The following is a 24,634-nucleotide window of genomic DNA, read 5'->3' as shown; positions in this document are numbered from 1 at the left end:
TTACGTATACCTTACCTACTTATTACCTGCAATTTTGAAAAAAATCCTCGTTTGTTCAGAAAAAATTATAAATATTGAGGTCTGCTGGTGCTAATCTTCTTCTTCCTCGCGTTGTCTGGGGTCCGCTTGACAACTAATCCCAAGATTGGCGTAGGCACTAATGTACTTTGATTGAAGGTCATTATAGTTAATGATTTATTTATTCGGTACTTTTACCATTCGGCATATATTTTATAAAAAGTGAAAGCATATTTGTAACAAAAAGACAATAATGAGAACATATTTGTTGTTGGAGTTGTTTTGGACAATCTCAGGCCGATCTTGCAACCGACACAGTCCATGGGTTTTCTAAAACAAATTACCTCTACCCTTACGATCACAACACAACTTGCTCACAGAATTAGTGGTGAAGTTATTACTTATTATGGCTCTGGCCCTCTGTAAGGTGAAGGTATTTCACTGCTTGGGTTGCTCTAAATATAAATTAAGAACTTTTGAGTTTGCATATTTTGCTAATAAAACTTTGCCTTTCATAATATGTTATAATATTTTTTCCCCTAAATGACTTTACTAAACTTCCCATGCGTCACCATTTTTCCTTGCGAAAAATCGTGACGCATGGGAAGTTTCGGAACTGAATAGGTATGTGTGTTGGTTGATTTCAGACTACTCATGCGCTCTGGTGGGGGATCTCTTGCTGCAGGGGCACCTCTACATCACCAAGAACTACTTCGCCTTCTACTCCAACGTGTTCGGATATGTGACCAAGGTTGGTGCGATACTTGTATTGGCTTTAGCCTAGTCGTCATTCCCATGGCTTCGATTGGGTCTAGGTCGACCCGTGTCGAGTCTGTCCATGCTAAGTGTACATGATAGGAACTGCGTCTAGCCATACTTTTTCATTTCCGAGTCTTAGCGTAGATGGACTGTATGGCTGAGCACCTACGCTGTGCATTCGTGATCTGTGCAAACCTATCACAAATTGCAAATAGCCTTGGGCTTCGATTGCTGTTTAAACAAACATGATATCTTCTAATCATAATTTAGATAATTGTGTTAATTGGCAACTAAGACATTAATCAGTTGAAATTATGTCAAAGGAAAAACTCCTTTAGATAGGTATGATATTACGTAACTATTTTACTTTGATTTACTTGTTTTAGAGAAAAAACGATAGATAAAACTTATATAACATTTTAGAGTTGTACATAACACGTATGAGATGATCTATACTTTCGCAGGTAGCTTCAAACAAGCTATGACTTTATTTGCTGCGCCCTAATTGATATATTATTATGTTACGATACGTTTACGTCTGCCTTATGGATATAAAGAAAATTTTCCGAGACTCAAGGCCGACAATCTTCGCGTAAATATTTATCTGTTATCGTAAACTAGTAGTACTTCCGGAACTGGTTTGCAGGAATTTTAATTATACACTTGGAGCGACATCGTAGATTAGTGAGTCAACATTTTTTAGATCAGTTTCACTACGTTGCGAAACATTAATAGTTCCCCTGTATTTAAAAAATGCACTATCACGACGCGAGTCGTGGTCTTGTGGCGACCAGAATTACAAGCCTTAATAAAATAGAAAAACAATCTTTCTGTTAAGGCTGGTTAGGAGACATAAAAATGTCAGCTTAAACCCAAAATACATTTTCAACAGTTAATTTATTAATTTAGCTTTCTTACAGTATCATTAATTATTTTCTCATACAGTTCTTAGAAGTTAGACCTAACCATTAACCAATATCTACGTATTGCTAACCTTATGTTTTCCCCGATGCCAAATTTCATCCATCTCGCCAGTTTTTCCGTGAGAGGCGTTAACCCACCCTCAAAACTTTTAACTTCAAGTAAAACGGTCTCCTATTCCATTAAAATTGTCTTGGCAAGTTTTTATGTCTGGGTGGCTAGAGGTTATCGTTTATAATATTAGTTTGCCGCGTGATTCGCGTCCGTCATCCGCCTGGTAATCAAATATGAACTCGGGCAAGTCTAGCTTAGCAAATTTGATCTAAAGCCGCGTAAGTGCATCGCCGCATAAAAACGTGTCGACACAGCTCGGCTTAAACTAGGTCAGAGTTGAGTCGTGTAAGCCGATTTTAGGCACGTGTTGCCCGGATGTGAAAACTATGGTAAATTCAATTAGGTTAGTATAAATATATGCTTATTAGGAAACGATTATTGCATTAGTCATATAATAACAGTTGTAATTCTAGAGACCAACATTAAATTATTGCTTATCTTATGAAAAATTATAAAGAAATAAATATTAAGTGCAAAAAATAACCCCATTCTCTAGAGTGTACAATTTTAATCACGTGAGAACCTCCGCAACAGTTCAAAATAATCTTGGTTTAAGACACTTCGAAGGGTCATAAAAAGTTTTGCGTTGCTTCGTATTAGTTTTCGACTCCTAATACTTAAAATCCTTGGTAAATACAATGTATACATAGGTATTTATCGTCAGATTTTTCGTGTCTGCACAACTCCGAAGTTTCGAAGTTAAATCCGATAAAAAAAATCACAATTTTTATTTTCATTCCAGCTCCTAATACCAACGACGTCAGTCCTCCGCATCACGAAAGAGAAGGTGGCGCGCATCATCCCCAACGCCGTCGGCGTGTGCACGCGCGACGAGCGGCACGTGTTCGGGTCCCTGTTGTCGCGGGACTCCACCTACAAGCTCATGACCCACGTGTGGAAGGCGGCGCGCGTGCCCGAGCGAGCGGTGCCTACTCCACAGGTATGTGGCATCTCATATCAGATCAGCCGCAAATGCAGCAATACTATAGTTGAACAAAATTCTCTCCCACGGATCTCTTTTGGGCCTGATTAGACGCTACCCTTACGCTATCTATCAAATGGTGTAGAGAAAATGACTTGTCCATTAATCCGAGCAAGACTGTAATAGTACCATTCACAAGGAAACGAAAGCTCGAAAAGCTCACAGAACCAAGACTTAATGGACAAATAATACCATTCTCAGACGAGGTCAAGTACCTAGGGGTCACTTTCGACCAAAAGTTAACTTGGAACCCTCACCTAAGAAATATTATACAAAAAGCGAAAATGGCCATGTGGTCATGCTGTCGAATGGCAGGAGCAAGATGGGGCATAAGACCCAAAATTGCTATGTGGTTATACACAGCGGTTGTGAGGCCCATAATTACCTACGCCTCCGCAGTCTGGTGTAACAAAACCAACCAAAAGACGGCAATAGAAACTCTAAACAGCCTGCAGCGAACGGCATGTTTAACAGCAACAGGCGCCTTCTCCTCGACACCGGGGGCGGCCCTAGACGCACTGCTGGATATTATACCACTCCACTTGCAGGTGCAAAAGGAGGCTAAGCAGTGCGTCTACAGAATATGCACGCTAAACAGGCCAAAATGGCGCTCTCAAGCATTAACCAAACTAAAGGCCTGGGTTTTTGCAAATAGAACCCTTAGCATGCCCACCGATGACACGCACACTGAATGTCAGTTTAATAAACTGTACACAGTAGAAATACCTCCTAGAGACAAATGGACCAACAACCAAATGTTCGTCGAAGAGGGAAGCCATATTTGGTACACGGATGGTTCCAAGAAAGGCATTGATGTAGGATGTGGGATCTATGGTGAGAGACCTAAGCTCAGAGCCAGCGTCAGCATGGGCACACAGGCCTCAATCTTCCAGGCTGAAGTCTACGCCATCAACAAATGTGCGGAGATTAACCTGGATAAAAACCTACGACACCAACATATCTACATCAACTCAGACAGCCAGGCTGCTCTGCTGGCACTAGAATCCCTTGAGTCAAACTCAAAACTAGTCCAGAACTGTAAAACAAACCTCAATGCACTGGCAAACTCCAACAAAGTCACACTTAGATGGGTACCAGGGCACTCCGACATTAACGGAAACGAAGAAGCGGACGAACTTGCTAGAAAGGGCGCAGACACACCCCTGGTCGGCCCAGAACCGTTCTGTGGAATCACAAAACGGGATGCATATTCACTGCTCAGCAATTTAGAAAAAATAAGGGCAAACGATTGGTGGAAGTTCGTAAAAGGACAAGAACACTCGAAAGCTCTAATCAAAGGGTTCAACAGCAAAAATGCTAGGGAGCTTCTAGGGCTCAAAAGACACAAAGTCTGCGCGGTGACCAGAATTTTGACTGGACACTGTAAATTGAACAAACACATGTTTCAAATCGGAAAGAAACAAGACGCGACATGCAGGTTCTGCCATGAGTCAGAGGAGACTGCAATGCACATTCTCTGCTCCTGTGGACCACTAATGTCAAAAAGAAGTACCCACCTAGGGCGGCACGTATTGCAACCCTATGAGGTACAGAACATTACGGCCCAAAGAATCTGGAATTTCCTGGATTCAACGGGCATCAGTAATGAACTTTAAAGGGCTGTCACAATAGACCAATGCCTGGTCGACGTGGCATTCAAAGGCCCACAAACTACAAACTACAATAATAATACGCTATCTAGACCAGATCCACTTTGCTACCGGCGTTTAAACAACAGGTAGTTTGAATGTTTTATATTTTGATTTAAACTGTGACGATTTTCGCACATTGAGCGCCGGTTGCACCAAACCGTCTGTCATCCTTGAAGCGTTCGCTAAATTGTATTCTATGGAAAGTTTCATATTTCTCTGCTGCGTGGATCAGTATGTTAATTGTAGTTGGTGCAATTGGCCCTAAATCGCTCGGTCAGTCAGCGTCCCGGCATTTATTGCTCCCGGCGTTTAAAGTGGCGTATAAAGGTAACACCATATGGTGTAGGTTAGAGAATGCCGAAGAACCCCGTTTTATTGGATCTTTGCTTTATTAGATGGCGGAAATTTCAAAACACTTGGCTGATATAATGTTACGAAGGACGTGTGGAAAAGTGAAATGTGTTTTGCTGACTGGTTGGGAATTAAATTTGGGGCTATTATATCAGGACTTGGCTACCCGAACGATGAACATTTCTCATTTTCGTTTATGTTTTGCCATCTATTAACGGGTATCCGGTATTCTTTCCAGGATTTACGTGCCTCAGAAGTAGAGTTGGACGTAACGGACTCTCCCGAGGACGACAGCAGCAGCGCCGGCGGCGACCACACGCCCGCTCCTCCCGTCCGGAGAGAGTCGGAAGCGATCATCACTTCAGGTGAGCCGGGAGTCAAAAATTACTTTTTCAAACAGTAATTATTTTGTATATCTTCCGGGTTAAAACACAGGCAACGGTTTAAACAAATACAAAATAGTTTATTTGGATTATTTATAATACACGAAACACAAAAGGGCTGGAATCTCCCATTAAGTATAACAATACTTGCAAACAGTAAACAACGCCAAATATTGTAAAGCAGCGTAAGAGGTTTGACGTATAACCAGGTCAATCTAAACTTTGATTGATCAATCACAACGTGTTTAAGTACATCGTGGGATATTGTGTATTGTAAGAGAAAATTCAAAGTTGGTTGGGGCGGAGTATAACTATGGAGAAAGGAAAACTAAGTGTATAACGCCTTTAGGAAGTGACTTTCGTCATCTCGCGGTTTTAAATGTTATTAATGATGTATATGACATCAGCGGGCGCCGCGGTGATCCAGCCGGCGCTGCTGACGGGGGCGCCGCTGCCGCGGCGCGCGGCGCGCTGCGGCCGCCTGCTGCTGCTGCTGCTGGCGCTGGCGCTGGCCTGCTCCGCCGCGCTGCTCGCCTACAGGCTGCACCGCGTCACGCAGGACGAACGGGTAACTAACAAGGCCGCTCCGGCGGGGTCGCCATGTACATCATCATGAACGGAGAATTTGCATTTTTACTGTAACTTATGAGCATTCGGTCACTCTGACGTATGCCAATGTTTAATAATTGTCTATCTGTGTGGGTATTTGACAATGGTATGTGTTTGTTGTTAATATGTGTACATGTTTGGTTCGTTCCGTGGGCAGGAGCCGCTGGCGGCGCTGTCGGGCGAGCAGCTGTACGGCGAGCTGGTGCGCTGGCGCGCGCGCCTGCACTCGCGCGCCGCCGCCGAGCTGCACGCCTTCCTCACCACCAACCTGCTGCTGCTCACCAAGGTACGCCGCCCCCGTTGCGCCGAACCGTCTGTCACCGTTAAAACTTTCGCTCAATTTTATTCTACGGCAGATGCGGATCGGCGATGCGGGCAGCACGCATTGGACGACTTGTTGCTAAAATTAGCTCATTACAAATCTTGTGACCGAGCACCATTAGTGTCAAGTGTTGACCAAGAGCGTGGATGTGTTTGGTGATTCCTGGTTCACTTTACGAAAACACGTTTACCTATAATTTTTGTTCAGCATTTTGCCACCCTTTCGCCTTTTTATCTCATCTAATCCGATAAATTATAATATCAAAATTAATTTTGTATTAAGCAGAAACGTCTGGAAACGATACCAAAAAGTTTAGAAATAAAAGAAAAGTGGAAATGGTGGAGAAATAAGGTCTCGGGCGAGGTTCGAACTCGCGACTTTGGATCACTGGCCGACTAAGCTACCGAGACTTCACTCGATGACTGCGGATACATCCACCATATCACATGTAATGTGATAAATGGTCACTTTCCGCATAGTCATATTGGAGATTCATCGGTAACGATACTACTACACAACTACAATATCCACTGATGAGCAATACTTTCCAAAGAATCATCTGACTTCCGTAACTTTTACCAATTTATAAAATTCTCTCTACATTAATCTCTCAGTATATTCTGTGCGATGAAACCATTGTTTTCGTTTACTCCAGGTGCGCCAATCTCTAGAGGCGCTGTCGGGCGTCATCCTGACGGACGTGGCGCAGGCCGCCGTGAGCGACGCGCCCGGCGAGCGCGCCTTCAGCTAGCCGGCGGGCCGGGCGGGGCGACTCCGGGCAGGATGTTTGGATTCATTTTTGAGCAAGGTCGGAAAAAGGAAAAAACACCCACGATTGAAAAAACTTCAGGTCAGACGGGATGTAATCAAATGCTCAGAAGACATCGATGTGATGTGTTTATGGTTGAAAAAAGATAAGAAATATTGGGTTAAAAACAAACTTTAAGAATAATATTGCTCAGAAAACACATCGGACATCAAAAGGGGCCCGAGTAATCTACGTCAGCGCTTAGAAGATAAATCAAAATGGGTGTGTTTGAGATTACGACTTATAGTTAAATAGAAAACGAAATATTGCGAGAAAACTAACGCAATATCGTGATCTCAAAAGGTTTTAACTGTTAAAAATATTATTTTGTGCAAAATCACGACAATGTGACCCGAAATTGGCGAAAAGCTTCATTTTGAAGTCTTCATTCCAAAGGTGAAAGGAGACCTAGACTGATGGATTATGTGGTATTTTACGCTTATGTTTAAGGGCAGGCTGCTGCCGTGTTATTTATTTGTAACTTAATATAATTTATTTCTAGAAACCGGTATGTCTCGCAGGTGATACCTAATTCTTTCAAAGCATTTCTTTCTTAAACAATGCGTGCTGCAGGGTTCTTTATCCGATAAAGAAATGACGCACGTAGAATTTATTTTACAAATAAAGCGTGCAATAAAGTGTATATGATAAAAATCTACCAACATTGCTCTGAAAATGAATACCTGTCTACATCCATTGAATACAATAGACTGTTTAATGTTATGGTTGTAAAACAGTCCGACGGGCATTATTCTCCAGGGTAAAAGTCAATGGTTACAGTATTTGAGCTTTTATAAAATCATAATTCATTATAATTACTCAGCCCTTCGTCTGTAATGTTTAATTTATTGATAAATATGTGATTATTCATGTATGTATACTGTATAGGTTTATTGTAACCAGTTTGAATGTCTGCAAGGCATTGTCTACGTCATATTTGTGTCAAACACAACACTTAGATAAGGGTAGGGTGTTTCGGATATCATCATAGTCACAATTAGATTCAACTACACCGTGGCGAACTAACTTCTTCACACACTGACACTTCAGTACTAAAAATTATGTACAAACTGTACATATATACGTTTAAAGAACAATCATGAACTTGTTGTATCGAACTCAACTAAACATCAGTTATATCGCGAAAGTTGTCATGTAACTGATGTTAGTTTTATACTGTGTTCATGTATTTGGGCAGCATCTTGTATCTATGGTTCTGCAATCGACTCATCTTGAAGACTATATCTCTATAATGTTAGTTTTATTTTAATTTGTTAAGATAATTGTATGATCAATTTATGATTTATTTCAATTTTTATTCTTTTTTGTATTTGCATTTTTATTCATTTGTTTCTTATGTAACCCAGTTTAGTTCGCCGCGGTAATGGAAGAGCATTTACAGTGTTTACCTAATTGTGAATGTGATAGATCGTTAGAGCGAGGTGCTAGTAATGTTAGGATAGGACTACAGACATTCCCACAGACAAGGCAAATGTACCTATATAAATGACGGTATAGTTGATGTACCCTCGTTTCATCTACTAAATAATTGAACAAAATTTACGGTTTGTCCACTTCTTCATCAACCCAATGAGTTTTTTCCTCGTTTAAAAACTGTTATAAAATGAATAGAATTTGATATCTAATATAGAATTTTATTTAACACAATAACTGCGGATTGCCTTGCCAAACATGAAAAAAAAAAACTGTCAAACATTCCATACAAACTCAACAAACTACGATTACGATTTCTACGAAAAAAACTCATTAGGCCAATTGATTTTTGGATACCGAAGGGGCTCACAGTTGAAATTATTATCGTTCTCAAGTATTAGCTGTTATGATAATCTGAACATTCTAGCAACAGCACGGCCGTTGTTTGAATGAATGTTTAGTTAGTACTCGGCCATCGCAAATGATTTCGGTTTGAGTGTGTTCGCATTTCTTGCCAATCATGTACATTGATTTATTTTATATATAAATCTTGTTAAAATTAGTTGATTAGATCTTTAGTATCGTGGCATAAATAAGATATTTACTATCTAAAATCTCCAAATATAAGTTGCCATAATTCTGGCAAATGGAAGTAAAATCTGTCTAATGTGGACACACAGCACACACAGAAAATTTGTTTTGTTATGCCTCGGTCTAAATATGAAATTGTCGGCTGACAACAAAAGCTCACCAAGCAGATAAATAACAAGGAATATTTATCTCGATATCATACTTAGATGCGAAGTCATCTTTGTTGTCAACCAACAACACACCTGCATTGTCAACCTAAGTTTAAGATGCGGAACGTGAAAAGTTAAATAAGTAATTGTCGACATGTTTATTATCTTTTTATAGTGAAAATGTTATCTCCTGTTTAATTAGGCTCGGGCTATATGTAACGGTTATATTCTAGTCTTCGGCGAAGAAGCTCAAGCTGCAAATCGGTGAGTTACTTGCGTACTTATTGTTATGTTTCCTTTCATCTGACACAAGCAAACTGTATACTTCATTTGACACAAATCGAAATAAGGCAGTATCTGATATTAGATGCCCTATTTATTGTATCGAATCGATATAGTTCAGGTTGAACCAGAATTCAGGGCAAAAATAAAACTTTTATAGGTCCAAACGCAATATTATTTTTTAATTTAGGCTAAGCTTCGACACGGACATAGCTGACTGACTTTTTTCTTTTCCAGACACATTTACTTAGTAATGTAAAATCACCGAGTGTGACCTATAAATGTCATGTTTTTGTCCTAACAACGGCGCAGGATTAGTAGTGCATTTCTAAAACGGGTTTATTGTTATATCTTTATGTACATAGCTCATTAACACTTGATTTAAGTATAAATGTACTCGCCCTTTGCAACAATCGTGAATTTTAATGTTATTTAATCATTTACTTACACTATAATCAAGTGCTTTCTTCTAGTTATATTTGGTGTATCTTTGTTTAGCAAATAGCTGTTGGTTTTGTAAAATAACGCTCACGGAAGATGTTTGTATGTTTGAAGGCCTAATTTTGTTGTACTAGGTTATCGCAGTGCCAAAGTTTGCGCAAACGAAACAGTTACCTGCTGCACTAAAAATACCTAGGTTTGTTACAGTAGAAGCCTCTCGACTTCGATATTTCAGCGGTGCCCTATCACAAAGATTTAGTTTTTTTTCTTACCAATGACTGGGAGATCTACGCTGGTCGCAGTCGCCTGGCACACTCTTGACTGAGGTAGAATTAGTCGCTCATAACAAGACAGACCTTTTTGCAATAAGACAATGGCACACAACCGCCTTGGTTTATATTTTCGAGTTGGAAAAATGTCTCTCGGGTTCGGGTGAATTCGTGTTGACGTTTGAATTGAGGATGTCATCGTCATCGACATTCATTTGTCTAATATCTAAAAGGTCGCGTCTTGACCGTATTTGCCCAAAGAATCGGTTACATTTGTTTTTCAGAGTAGAAAAACAAATGATGAACCAAATTTGCACAAAAACGGCCAGACATTTTGACAACTCGCAACAATTTTCAGTTATTTCTTTGTGATCAGGGCACAGGTACATTGAAAGTCCATTTGTTATTTAAGATTGCTTCAATTCCATTCATTCACACGAGTCACGAAGGAGGAATCATTAATATTGCCAAAGACAAAACTAGACTAGTGGAAATATCAAAAAGTAGCTTAGTGAGGTTTGTACAATAGCTAGGTTGTAGGTAGGATAATGTGATTATTATTATTTTTAGTGACTTTTCAGCTAAATGTACCACTTTGCCGGTTGTTAACTAAGTTGACTTTTGTTTGCATTTTTGTTTTTAATTGACAAACTGCTACCTTATGACTGGAAACTTTTATGATGCGTTCGGTTTTAGTGGGTTGTAGTTTTTTAATGTTCCTGTTGTTAAAGAAAAAAATAAATGAGATCATTTTAACTTAGATATTGTAAATTAAATTAAACATACCAGTCATCAATAAAATTAATAAAAAATAAATAGTTAACGGTAACAGCTCACTAAACCCAACAAGCATAGTGCAATGTGTTAGTGTTGCAAATGTTTTATTGTGTTTGTTCATTTCTACAGCGTAGGAATTGTTAACTCGGTTGTATGTTCGATATTTTCTGTATCTGTTTGGAGTTGTGATTCGTTTATTGTTTGTTTATTGTAAATAATAGAAAAATGAGTTTATTGAATATCAAAATCTCTCATTTCTTTAATTTCTCCCTTAAAAATCAGATAGTAAAGAAAGAGTGCGCAAATTATCAAGCACACATTGCAGAGATAACCCTGGTAGTACCGTTTTTTTTGCTTATCAAAATTGAACCGTATCACCGAGCAAGATAGGTGATTATAAAAGACAGAGATTATGGTCCAAAAGAGAGCTGGCTCACGCACCCTGTCAAAGAACGTCCCTCGTTAATAATCAAAATAGAAATATAAACCACTTATTAGAAAATAAATATTTATTAGTATGTAAAACAAAACAATGCCTTAGAGAGACATAACTTCGTTTACAAAGAATTATGTCTAAAAGCATGGAGTAGGTAAACCTACTTGTAAATGCATTAAGATGAATACGTCACTATTTTTGTAGGTATTTATAACAAAAGATAAAAAAATAGCCTAAATGTATATAATATAACACAGGAATTTTCTGAAACAAAATATTAATATCCATAGTCGTGGAATTAAGAAGTGCTCGTTGATCGTTAAAGATAATAGAATAGTCGCAATCTGCCTTTATCATGCATGCACTTTAGTACAAAGGTGAATCGCTGATGGCAATCAGTATTTATCAGGGAGGTGACAAATACCTTAAGGCAAGCCGACACTTTTACATACTTCGATACTAAAATGTTAGCTTTACTTTTTCTTCATAGCGCAGCCATACTCAATCTTTTTTTACGAGGCCACAAAGACGGTCCGCCTTGTAGCCCCGGGCTGCAAGATGAATTTGCTTTACCCTTTGAACGCTTTATGTCATAAACACAAACATCACTCAAACGCCAAGCTCCCAGGCGCAAGCGAGCTAATGTAAACCTTACTCGAAAGTGTGAAGGTTACTTTGACAGCGTCCGCCATAACACCTATAGGTGTCCTTGGCGCTATGGGCACGACTAGTAACGACGACTAGGTTTTCCTGGCGTTCAAAAGGTTAAAGATGATGTTAGGGTGGCAAGGTTATGTATTTACAGGATCACCTTGCGGGCCACCTAATAAAGCAAGTTGAGTATTTCTGTCATAGCGGATTGGATATAGAAAAGTTTTTATCAATCAAATTTTTTACAGACGGACGGACTCAGAAACTTATAGTTGAGTCTCATGTAGGTGTCTATCTTGGATACAAAATTAGAGTAATATATTTCGCCAGATTATCGCGTTATGGTATAAATTGTATACTTTATAACTAAAGTTACTGTTATTTGTCAAATATATTTTAACAATTTCCATACAACAAAAAATATTGTTGTAAACGGCCAGTTACCATATCTAATTTTAGGCCAGTGCACGTTAGTTTTATTTCTTCTTGGAGAGCGTCCTCTGCTTCTCGGCGTGCTGCACGAGATGCTTGTCGGTGGCGAGCCCCTTGCGCGCGCGCACGGCGTCCATGTACGCCTTGGCGCGGTTCACGCCGTCCCACTTCTCCCCCCACTGCAGGTACTCCTCCTCGGTGCGGGGACGCCAGAATGGATCGATTTCTATCACCTGGAAGTAAAGTAAAGTATTTATTCATTTAAACTGTGTACATAAGATGTCATATACAGGAGATATCGAACCAACAGTTGCCCGTTTCGAGCATACAATATATATGATCTTAAAACTACTAACTATACTAGCTCACTGACTAACTTATTATTATCTGAAAAAACTCATTTAGGTTGTAAAATACGTTTTCAGTCAACCAGTTTTTTAACTTAAATTAAAAACGATTTTTATTTCAACATAATGCTTTAAAACTTGAGTCCTTACAGTAAAATACGAGTAGGTACAGGGGCGACCTTAGCCTCTGCGAGGCTCCGGGCGGAAAATCTTTCCGAGGTCCCTGTTTTTAGTGCTAAATAAAAAAAAAAAATGGTAGGCAGTATCAGGGAAATGCCTTGTAGACAGTCTAAAGGCCGAGCTTCAAGAGAATGGACCTCGGTCGTGAAGTACTTATAAAGCGAGGCAGAAAGCCGAGCTCCACCTAGGAAAGAAGATCCGGGCCATCAAATCTTGATGGCTTCCCGTGCGAAGCCGAAGACCGAGCTGCAGGAAAGCAGAGCTAGGAATCGAGCTCGCAGAGTAAGCGAGGCTGACGGCTAAGCTTTGCAAAGATAGGGTCGTCAGTTCGGAATGTGTAAAGTTCCGCGAAGTTCAGAGTCTTGCGAGTCTGAAGCCGAGCTGCAGAAGAACATAATTTGGAATTGAATCAATGGCCAAATGTAAGCGAGACCGAAAGACAAGCTTGGCTTAGTGTTTCATTAAGACCTACTACTTTCCTGCATCGCATGTATGCGTGGCCTAAGGCCGAAACAAAAACCAATGGCCAAGTGTTTTGAAACGCAAGGCCTAAGACCGAGCACGACGAGGTTGTGTGAGGCCAAAGGTCGAGCTATGAGAGATCAGAGCTTGGAATCGGACAAACGGCCGAAGGCCCAACCGTCCGATCGAGGAGCGTTTATGGCGTTTCCATGCAAGACCAAGCTTCAGGAGAGCATAGCCTGGACATTAACACTCAGCCTGCTGCGCGAGGCCCCGGGCGGTTGCCCCGTTCGCCACCCCCAAAGGCTGCCCCTGAGTAGGTATCTAACTTATTGGATTGCAGCCAAATTAAAGATGACAGCGACATAATATAGGGTAGACAGAATAAATCTTAGTTAGTACTATGCAATAGAGTCATGCCATAGCTATATATAACAGGTAACAGTGGTCAACTAGAATCCCATGGTCAGACTTCCCTGTGAGTTTTTTGCTATCTAGCTCAGTCTCCACTTTTATATCGTAATATTATATTATACGACATAACACAAAAATAATTTGCCAGTCCTCGGGTAGCAGGTATTTCAAAGATCAATCGGTGGTATCACATCAGTGCATACATAAAAACGCCTGGCGGATTAGGATGAGCAATAACTTGCTTCCGTAATTATTAGCCTTACAATGAACAAAACGAGGTGGTAAAATCGGCGTTGCGCAGTGTCAAATACCTACATTCATGACATGCTATATAATAAAAATATCAGTTAAATACAACGTGAACTCAAATGTAAGTACGGGCGTTACTATACTCTTATAATATACGTAGGCATAGGGTATTTAGGTATAATTTACGAGTAGCTGAACCAATGGCTGAACAACAGTTGAGCTGCAGGCAGGCCGGCAGAGAACACGGGACCAAGGGCCACGAGACCAGAGAGTCCCGGGCGTCATATGGACGCGGAAGAAGGCGGACCCAGTCTGCAGAGTATCTAGGTAGGTACTTACTTCCCAATGGCTGAAAAGCAGCTGTGGCGCTGCCAGGCCCGAGGTGTGCGTCCTGAGCTCCAGGGCGAACTTGAAGCTCTCAGCCACGGGCATCAGGGCTTGGACGCGGAAAGATGCAGAGCCGGTCTGCAGGTCGCTTCCTACGACGCGCCCGCCGCGACGTCCCAACGCCGCGTAAAGTTTTCCTGAGAACAAGAAGCATTCATTAATATTGATTTGTCTTAGGCCCTTGGTCGCTAGTGTCCGCTTTACGCAGCGTATAATGACTACTTGAACATTGCGACCAATAGCGACAGAAAAGGACGATATGTGAAGACAAGGATTGAAATTGATATTTTTTTACAATAAGCAGCTTTGATTTCCTACAAAACCGAACACATGAATAGAACATGTAAAATCGCTTTCAGTAAAAAAGACGTCATAAATATCTAAAAAGCCATCTTTCCAACTATTTTTGTAACTGTCAAGTGGCGTAAAAACCTCGTATCCGCAATCCGTGAAGTCGACAGGAAGCGGTGAGAAAAAAAAACGAGCACCCAAAAAAGTTTGCTCCGTGGGCCCGAGTCTTGACCAAATATTCGGAGTGCAGTCGCGTAGAAAAATTCCTCGGCTCTTTTAAGGGCAGAACACACGGGGCAGTGCCTTGCCGAACTCCACTGTGATCACCGTTCGAGCTTCTCATAATTTTGATCAACTCAAAATAGTTTCACTGTTTTGTAATCGTGTTGCCTTTAATACGTATACAAGGATTTACTGGGTTGACTGGTTAAGGGACAAACAAACAAACATTTATTCAGCAAATAGGCCCAGGGGCACTTTAACATGTCAAATCTTTACAATAAATAACAATATACAATTAAAAATATGGAACCAATTAAATATTAGATACATTATTAGAGATGTATACAGTCTCTAATTGTCGAATTACACAAAAGATATGATAAAGATATATACAAATAACAAATACTAAAATTCTGTTTTAAAAAAAATATTAAATTTGGATTTTAAAAGTTTGAATACAATGTGTTAATGCTTGTTCCATGCGTTATCCCTTTTTAGTACAGATTAGTCGTTTCTTTTTTCATACTATTCAAAATCGCTAATTACTCCTAGACATTTTTATTGTAGCTTTCACAGTTTTCATGAACATTGATAAAAACTAAAAATAGGGATATAGAAGTGGGAGAGGGGGGGGAGGGAAACAACTTCTCGGCGTATTTCTACTTCTTTTTATTCTTGTAAACCTAAAAGCTATAATATATGTATGCCAAGCTTCGTGCTTTCTGCCGGATAAGACCATACCTCCATACTAAAACGAGCTAAGGAGCCGCACTATTTTTTTTTTTGTTTACTTCTTATAGGTAAAAGACACGGTAAAGATCCAACTTCATTTAGTACCGAAAAACGCGAAGAACATGCGATTTACACCAAAAAAATAATGACCCGAGGCTACAATATTCTGCACAAAAAAATTGGGCACGGCTCGCTACGGTGCCTGCTCAGTGGCCCATCGTACCGTGTGTTCTCCGCCTAAGATTCGTCGCGGTCATTTTGAGATGCAAGGGGGGCTTCCGGTCACGGCCAGCATCCGGTTCAATAGGTCACGTCTCTGGGAAAATTAACGTGTCGTGGAATGTTCACAATGCGCCCGTTTTCATAAACAATCAATGGGGAATGCTGTTAAAAGCTTTGGCAATAGTCCGTTCGAATGCTAACAATATGGGCAAATAATTCTTATGTAAACTTTTGATAGGCATTTTTTTAATCATCCAAGTAGGTAATTAACGAAATTACTCAGCAGTTTTATTAATATAAACTACTCCATTGCATAGGTGTGTCAACAAATAGGCAGTTTTCACCAGGAAATATCCTCAGACTCCTAAAAGTCCGAAATTACAAAGTATAAATTTTACGTTTCTTTAAAAAAAATTGTAAGTTGTCTTCATTCTAACTAAAACGAACCCGAGTTATATTTCCGCAGCTGAACCCTTATTTAAATTTATACAAAAGGTGGAAGGTCGTAAGTAAAGCTCAATAGAGTCGAACCACGCTAAGTTGGTAACGATTTTGATAGCCCCTGTGAAAGTGTTAACTACACAGTACACGTTATAATTTCATAGATGTTTGACGTTTAAAATAAGACTTGTACTGTCTGGGCTATCAACATCGCTACCAACTTATCTTGGTCTGACTCTAAAGCGCATGATCCTGTTTCTGAAAAAAAAAAATGCAATTGACGGTCAACCCTTTAAACTACGTTTTTACGCCAAGTGCTCCGTCAAGTATGGCGCTCTCATACATTGTCACTGCTAAGACGGTGCAAACTTTGCGTGAACGGACTTTAGATGCCATGTAAGACGGATTATAAGTATTAGGTACATAATACCTACAAATCACAACACACCGAAAGTTGAGACATAAAGTAGGGTATCTCGTCTAGTCTATGATTTGGGCACGTATTTGAGGTTACCGGCAAAAACAAACGAGTGCGGTTACAACGCGGGCGACGGACGAGACGATCGACGGAATGTTGGGCACCGATGACACTGGAACACTTACATACTAACATATCTACCAAACACACGCGAAACAACAACCTACGAAATTTCTTTCTTCTTTTGACCGATTCTACCTTTCCTGTTATATATAGTTGTTTATTTCATTTTATACAGCACTGAAAATATGTTATACATGTTGTTAGATAGTTACTTACAGAAAACTGTATTAGGTACTCTGGGTTCTGTTTCATATTCTTAGTAAAGTGGAACAATCCATTATTGCAATATAACTAGATAGGTTCCTTTAAAAGTAATAACTGACAATCGTCTCACCCCTTAGCGGACAACAGGAACATCCTTACAAAAACACAAAATGCACCGAAATTTATCGAAAGAAGGGACATTCCAGAAGTGTCTTTTTACACACTTTTGACGCTTAGTACTCGTACCAACTGTTTGGAAACCCCAAACAGTACCTAATGTTAAAACTACTACTGTACTGTGTGTGTGTGTGTGTACTCATGTACTGTATCTACTGGTAAAAATTCAACCGAGTTATTTCTAATTTCAGACTCATCTTTTAAAACTCGAGACATTTCTCCCAATCCACGTAATGGGAGGTGACGTAAGCAGAGGCTGCGCGCAATTTGCCTCGCTCCACGACACCCGCTTCCTGCGGTTCATTCAGCACTACTTTATGAATGGCCAATCACCACGCGGCGATCGACGCGGGAAAACAAGTATTTAATACACTACGCTCACCTTTTCATCGACGTATCTGAATGAATTTAGTTCTATAAAAGTCCACCTTGTGAGATATAAGATGAAGTTTATTTTTCAAAACAGGGCAGTGAAAAATATACAATGTTGCAAGTATGAGAGCTGGTATGCGCGTGGTGGCGGTGTCAATGAGTTGCAGATATGGGCATGTGTGTATATGCAAGCAGCTGTTAAGTTACTTGAATGTATGTAGGTAGTTTTTATAGAATTGACTTAAAATTATCATCATTTTCTAAATTCTAAGTTGATGATTAATTGGCGATGTTTCGTGACACATATATCCAATAAAAATATCCTATTGTTTTTTCAAATTCAGTCACTTTACTTGCTCTCTAAACAAATTTTTAAAGTTTATAATATGTGTATAGATAAAATAGTGTATGTAACTGTACATAATTAGGTATTAAAACACTACTGTGATCCTTCTAAGAAACTCACTTCGTTCGTTTCTTAAACCCATACTCGTGTATTTTAATGCCTTTTATTATGTAGCAGTCATATAAACTACTATTAAGTGACTAGGTACTGAAGGTAATTTATTCTTTTAAAGCATTAGAATTGAAAGTAACTTGGAGCGTTTGTGTCTTTTAAAACGATTATAATTACAGTTTTTCAATTCCTAAACACGTTACTCTTTTGGGATATCTATGCCCACGGACACGTTCAAATAGCAAGCATTCATAATGACATGTTCCAGCAGCCGGCACCGTTGCGGCCTATATCCCGGTAACGGCGCGGAGGACATCCGTCTATCACGGCCGATTATGCCTAACGGGACTCGCGTTTATGTTATAATGCTGTTTTTATGTAGACCTAATTAGAAGAGGACAGTGATTAGGGATCATTACTTTCTTACTGTGAATTTTTAAGTTGCATTCGCGGGTACCCAAAGTGTACGGTTTATACGTTAGGAACAGATTAGAACGTAGATATTTATATTTTGACGCAGGAATTGTACCATTCGTGATTTCTGCTTGACCTATTGTAATAATATAGATTTACGGAATTACCGAGCTACTGAGATCAGATGGATTTTGAAAGTCTGCATGAGGTTTGAAAGAGTCTCTGTCTTATCTTTTTAGCATATTGGGTAAAGGCACCAGTGCTCAGCCATGCACAGTGGTCAGCCTTTCTTGCTTATTTTTGGTTATAATTGCCAAAGTTTTTCTCATTTTCATGCCAAAAGTAGGTGACATTATACATAAATTAAATAAATATAGATTGATAAACTATCAATTGAAAAATAGATTAATTTATACAAGAATAGTCTAGCATGAACCACAACACTACTTCAAAGAAGTGCTGTCTTCTGACATGAAGGGTTAAGTGATATCCGCCATTTTTTTTTGGAGTGTCACATGGTATTTTGATAAGCCGTTAGCAGCCGAATTGTGATGTTTTGTTAAAAGAATGGGAACTGCTTCAAATAATTAATACTTAATACCTCTGAAAAACGTTAAAAATAATTATAAATCCATATTGAAGTAAGTAACATTTTTAAGGGGGCTGACTATTGGTTCTACTTTTTTGGAAAAAAATCTAATAGTCAGCCTCCCCTGGCCGACTACTGGGTTTGAGGCAGTAATTTTAAAAAGGTCTTAAACCCAGAAGTCAGCGGAGGCAGGCAAGAGTAAGTTGTAAAATCCAGCACCTTTAAATAATTACATTATTAAGATTTTATTTTATTGAAATTCATCAAATATCTGAGATCACAATTCACGGGACTCGGAACCCACTAGTCAGCCGGTAGAATGGGATGGCTGGACATTGGGTACTTAAAGGCTGTCTATTGGTACACAGGGGGCTGATTACTGGCAAAAAGGCCCTTTCATTATATTTAATGAAATATTTCCAAAAGCAAGACTCAATTACGTTTCATTCTTCATAAAAACTAAACTTTATTAAATTCTTAAACAGTAAAAACATTAATGATCCTTATTGGTCAATTAGTGGGCAATTTAAACGATCTTGAACATAGAAATTTCGTAAAAAGGCTGACTACTGGTGCCTTTACCCTAAGCGTTTTTTCCTGCTTTGGAGCCTAGGGTCCGTTTCGACTTTTTCTCCTCCTATTCGCACGGTTTTTGGTATTCGCTTTTGTGAGACGATTGGCGCGTATGTCCTCCTTCGCAATAGTCCGCAACCGGATCCCTTTCTTTCGCATAATTATCGACAGTCATAATGTAATGATAGTCTTATTATCATTAGTCATAACCCTGAAACCGTTAAATTTTAAGGAATTTTCTTAGGTCATCCTATAGGTTGGTCAGGTTAGGTTAAGTTTGTTTTATGGCAATCCTGAAAAGTTACGCGTTTCTGAGAAAAACCAAATTATGGCTAACGAAAATGCGGGCAAACAATACATTATGACTTAAAACTTTATGGGAAACAATAGAGACCCAGTCGCAACATCTCTAGCAACATTGTACATTGAAATATGACATTCAGTTATCATTTAGTATAGTAATGACCGGGAGCACCAGACCCAAGCTTAGCTGACCACAAAATAAGGTGCCAGTAAAAACCGTGGCAGTGATTGAAGGGCAGAATATTGACGTCAATAAATAGTGGTCCATTTCCTTTGGCCGCCAGCCGCCGTTTCCGACCACGCTCATATTCCCACCGACAACCGAGCGAAGGAGAGCTTTCGCTCCGGGAAAACCAGTATACGTGTTACGTGTGACCTCAGGATCTGTGTGACATCAAGACTAATGTATCGAACAACCACTTAACTATATTCCAGAGGCCTACCGTGAACCACGTTCGACGTGTTGCCTCTCTGTCATACTTACGGACGAGTTTACAAATGCGACAGAGAGGTAACACGTCGAACGTGGTTCGCGGTAAGCCCTCAGTACAACTATGATTCACAACCTAAGAAGGAAGTATAGCACGTACTCGTCCATACAAAAAGAGAAAACGTTTTTCAACTTCTAAATATTTTGTTATTGACACCATAAAAAACTAGGTTTATACGTTTTCCTTTTATTCCAAATTTGCAAAACAAAAAAAAAATATTTTAAGCGAAACCAAACATAGAATATATTATGCTGAAGCGATAGACATTAAAATCAAAGTGATTTGTTAAGATTTAGTTAGTGGAAACCGTTTTCTCCCGAAATTGAATTTCATAGAAAAAGTACCGTTATTTCGTTAGGATCGCAAAGCTATTCTTCCCTCGTAAACACTTCATTAAGTTAAGTATGTTTTTTCTTCCATTTCTAAATACATTTTGCCTTGGAATTACGAAAATCAGATACGGGTCACACTTGAACGAAGATATTTGAGTTAATTTTGGACCGTGCTTGGGGCTCTTGGTACATGGTTGGGTATGATGGGTTCTGTAAATTCAGATGTATAAGATAGACACTTTAAAAACATTGGATGATGGATGCCTAGTCCTAGTGGTAGGTCGTGAGACAACAAAACAAACTTGGGTCATGGGTTCGAAGCCCAATCACATTTGGTTGAGCTTATTACCAGTTACTTTCCGGAGAAAGAAAACATCGTCAATATCGGACTAATACCAATAACGTCTTCCTTTGGGTTTGAAATCTGGGTTCCGTTGGGTTGAAGCTCAATAGGCAAGAAACTAGCGCCATTTATTGAGATAGATATTAGATTTACTGAGATTTCGTGGTAGATTTTTCCCAGAACGCCCCCCAAACGGCATATTGTGGGAAACATCGGTGTGGGTGTAGTGGGAAGGCTCCTCCCGTTCTAACTCAGTAGAAAGAGCCGGGAGTCCTACTTACCCTCCAAAATAGGCCTATATCAGGCCACTCCGTCAAAAATAAAGTTTAATTGAGATTATATACAATCAGAAAAGCTCTAAGATGTATAGGCTCGAGATCAATCTTAACCGTTTGGAATAACGTCGCTGACAATGTCTCATCAAAAGGCCTAAGTATACACCGACATAAATGTACATGCGGCTTTCTGAGCTGCATGAAAGCTTAGAAAAACTAAATAACCACGGAACAGGACAGAGATTCTGGTTCTTTAGACGACCTCAAATTGGAACAGGGATATGAGACAATTTTTGAAATTCGTAGCGTTATTGTGACTAACTTATGTTACTTATATACAGTATCTACCAGTTAACAATTATGGTTCTTATTCTTGGAGCTGTTTTTACTAATTTTTGAAACAGATGGCTTAAAACCAAACACGTAGAGTAAGTTCGTACCTAATACTAGTTTAAAAAAAGTCGCAGACAAAGTTGTCTTTATTATATGTATTATAACTTTTACGTTTGATAGTGGTCATCATGAAAGTCCACTAAGAAAAATTTCCCGGATCTAAACAATGCCCGATATATAATTTTAAAATTGCTAGCAATCCAAAAAAAATATTAATTACATAATACTTTTACTGCATCATCTGAATCATATCTTTTTTCTTATTTTCAGTAACCCACTCTGTTACTTATGCATTTGCCTGTATGTATATAAAAAATAATAATGTTAGACGTCGGTCCCGTTCTATCTTTCGGTCGCCCAGATTGCTTCTGCATTAATTTTCATCCTGCCCAGCTTCCTGCCAGATAGCGTGTAAGAGCGCATTAAGTCCGATCGGAACTGGATGTGATTTAATAACATAACCCTTCCGCCGCACCGAGAGAAAGATTACGTTTATCTTTTTTTTTATGATGGCGAAGTAGACTATTTATTTTACCACGTTGGTGGTAAACAAGCGTCTACGCCTGCCTGCTGCTACGGATGCTGCTTGAATGTTTGAAACTTCAGGAATGTCGCATGCATGTTGCCAGCCCTTTACAAATCTGAATCAATGTATACTAACAGAACAAATCAAATTATGTTAATGAATATTTTGATTTGTGTTTTTTTAAGTAGTCACACTACTATACACAAATAAATAATAAATTGAAATAGAAGTTATATATTAAATAAAAAGTAGCAGAGGCCGTATGTTTTGGTGGAGGGCTTAATAAAAGCGGCATAATTAGTATTCGCTACATCTCCAGCAACGGTTAAGAGCGTTAAAGATCACGATGCGATCATGCAATTCAATGAGAAAAGTTCTAGACAGCATTCGTTCAGTTCAGTTTCAATTTTGTTTTTCAACCATTTGATCCGTAACAAATATCGCTTTGTAAAGTCGTGCGGCGATTGACTAAATGACAAAAGATTCAAGTTGCTTTAAAATACATACACATACATACATACATATAATATAAAAGTAGGAACTGAAGGCTGATTGGACATTTTTGACTATATAAATTTACTAAGTCCCTGAGGTTGTGAGATTGAGGGTACTTAGACAATCATATATATATATAAATATTTATAAATACTTAAATACATAAAAAACCGGCCAAGTGCGAGTCGGACTCGCACAGGAAGGGTTCCGTACCATTATCTATAAAAACGGTCACCCATCCAAGTACTGACCCCGCCCGACGTTGCTTAACTTTGGTGATTGGATGAGAACCTCGAGATTGGAAAGAAATATTTATTTTATTCTGTTTTTAGTATTTGTTGTTATAGCGACAACAGAAATACATAATCTGTACAAATTTCAACTGGCTAACTATCACGGTTCATGAGATACAGCCTAGTGACAGACGGACGGACGGACGGACGGACAGCGGAGTCTCAGTAATAGGGTCCCATTTGACCCTTCGGGTACGGAACCCTAAAAAACACCCACGACTCAGGATCAAATATCCGTGCTCATCACACGAATAAATGCCCTTACCAGGATTTGAACCCGGGACCATCGGCTTCATAGGCAGGGTCAATACCCACTAGGCCAGACCGGTCGTCACCACCACCAGCGAACAACCTGTGCGGACCAGCGAACTATGTGTTACACGGACAGTACACTTTGTAACAACATAATCGGTTTGGGATATTGATTCAATTTTATTTCTTTATTTCTTAAGATCAGTTATTTTATTAATTATACAATGAGTTTGGCTCGCAATTTTTTTCAGTAGGTATTAAATCCGAATGTTACCTTTACAAGTGCCCATTTTGAAGATCTTTTATATTAAAACAAATCGAATGTATAATAATTCGCACGACATAAACACGTGGTCGAGTGACACCCAACCCGGATGCATTGCGCCGGAAATGCAGAGTTAGTATGTTATATGACGGGAAATTTCATAATCGAACCAACTAATTCATATTTTAATTGCATATTATGTGTTTTGTTTATGTTGGTTACGATAATTTAAATCAGTATGTTAGGTAATATTGTATAATGTTTCCCGACCAGATTAAACGAAAAACATTAAAATTAAAGGGGTAATCATAATATGGTCCCGGCGGGTTACTAGTTTCCACCAAGCGAAGCGACAACAAAACGGAGATATTTATTTTTGAACATTATTACACGAAAATATATTGTATAAAATATATTATACACATGGTAAGTTCGCCATGTGTACAATCTATTCTATCTCTACCAGTCAACCATTCCGTCAAATAGAAACTTGATACTCGTATTAATGTAGTCTTGTTATTTTGGCTAAAGATTGAGGTCACCACCTCATATTAATCAATAGTTACCAATATTCAGTTCTATTGTACGCCTCAGTGCTTTCAATCTTTTTAATTGAAGATTAGTAGTTAAGTTTGTAAAAATGCATGTTATTTATGAAATAAACAGTTTTTTTTTTATAGAGATGTCTCAAAATAGACCATGCTTATAATAAAAGTATATGAATAAGGCACCTGTAAACCTTGCGAACGCCTAGTCTAATCACTAATAAGGATGTTAATCTGATCGAGCAAGCGGGGGTTTGGCAGTAGGCGCCAATCAAGGTTCGGTTGTAAGTCGTTAAGTCTGCAAGCAGGTATACACACAAACAGGCGTATTTGAATTTTAGTTACCTATTCGATCTGTTTCCAATATGATACTGATCTGTCAGTGTCAAAAGTGACGTTTTTGGTCGAAGTAAGTATCATATCGGAAACAAATCGAATAACTAAAATTCGAATACACTTGAAAGTA

General features: G+C 39.1%; 2 protein-coding genes across 3 annotated transcripts in view; one reads left to right on the top strand and one right to left on the bottom strand.

Moving 5' to 3' along the window:
* LOC133526814 (uncharacterized) overlaps window positions 1-6,992 on the top strand; it is a 110,344-nt gene extending 103,352 nt beyond the window's left edge. For both annotated transcript variants that reach the window (XM_061863607.1, XM_061863609.1), the window contains 6 exons: window positions 666-769; window positions 2,555-2,752; window positions 5,036-5,162; window positions 5,588-5,748; window positions 5,947-6,075; window positions 6,767-6,992. In XM_061863607.1, coding sequence (XP_061719591.1) covers window positions 666-769; window positions 2,555-2,752; window positions 5,036-5,162; window positions 5,588-5,748; window positions 5,947-6,075; window positions 6,767-6,862 — 815 coding nt within the window. In that variant the 3' untranslated portion in view covers window positions 6,863-6,992. The remainder of the gene's footprint in view (window positions 1-665; window positions 770-2,554; window positions 2,753-5,035; window positions 5,163-5,587; window positions 5,749-5,946; window positions 6,076-6,766) is intronic.
* Window positions 6,993-11,353: 4,361 nt separating this feature from the next.
* Window positions 11,354-24,634, bottom strand: part of LOC133526809 (elongation factor-like GTPase 1) — a 258,647-nt gene continuing 245,366 nt past the window's right edge. The window contains exons 10-11 of the mRNA XM_061863601.1: window positions 14,373-14,557; window positions 11,354-12,614 (exon numbers count right to left, since the gene is read on the bottom strand). Coding sequence (XP_061719585.1) covers window positions 12,426-12,614; window positions 14,373-14,557 — 374 coding nt within the window. The 3' untranslated portion in view covers window positions 11,354-12,425. The remainder of the gene's footprint in view (window positions 12,615-14,372; window positions 14,558-24,634) is intronic.

Source organism: Cydia pomonella, chromosome 17 (genome assembly GCF_033807575.1).
Source record: "Cydia pomonella isolate Wapato2018A chromosome 17, ilCydPomo1, whole genome shotgun sequence".
NCBI lineage: Eukaryota > Metazoa > Arthropoda > Insecta > Lepidoptera > Tortricidae > Cydia > Cydia pomonella.
Note: the sequence above shows the minus strand (reverse complement) of the source record. Positions and strands in the feature narration are given on the sequence as shown.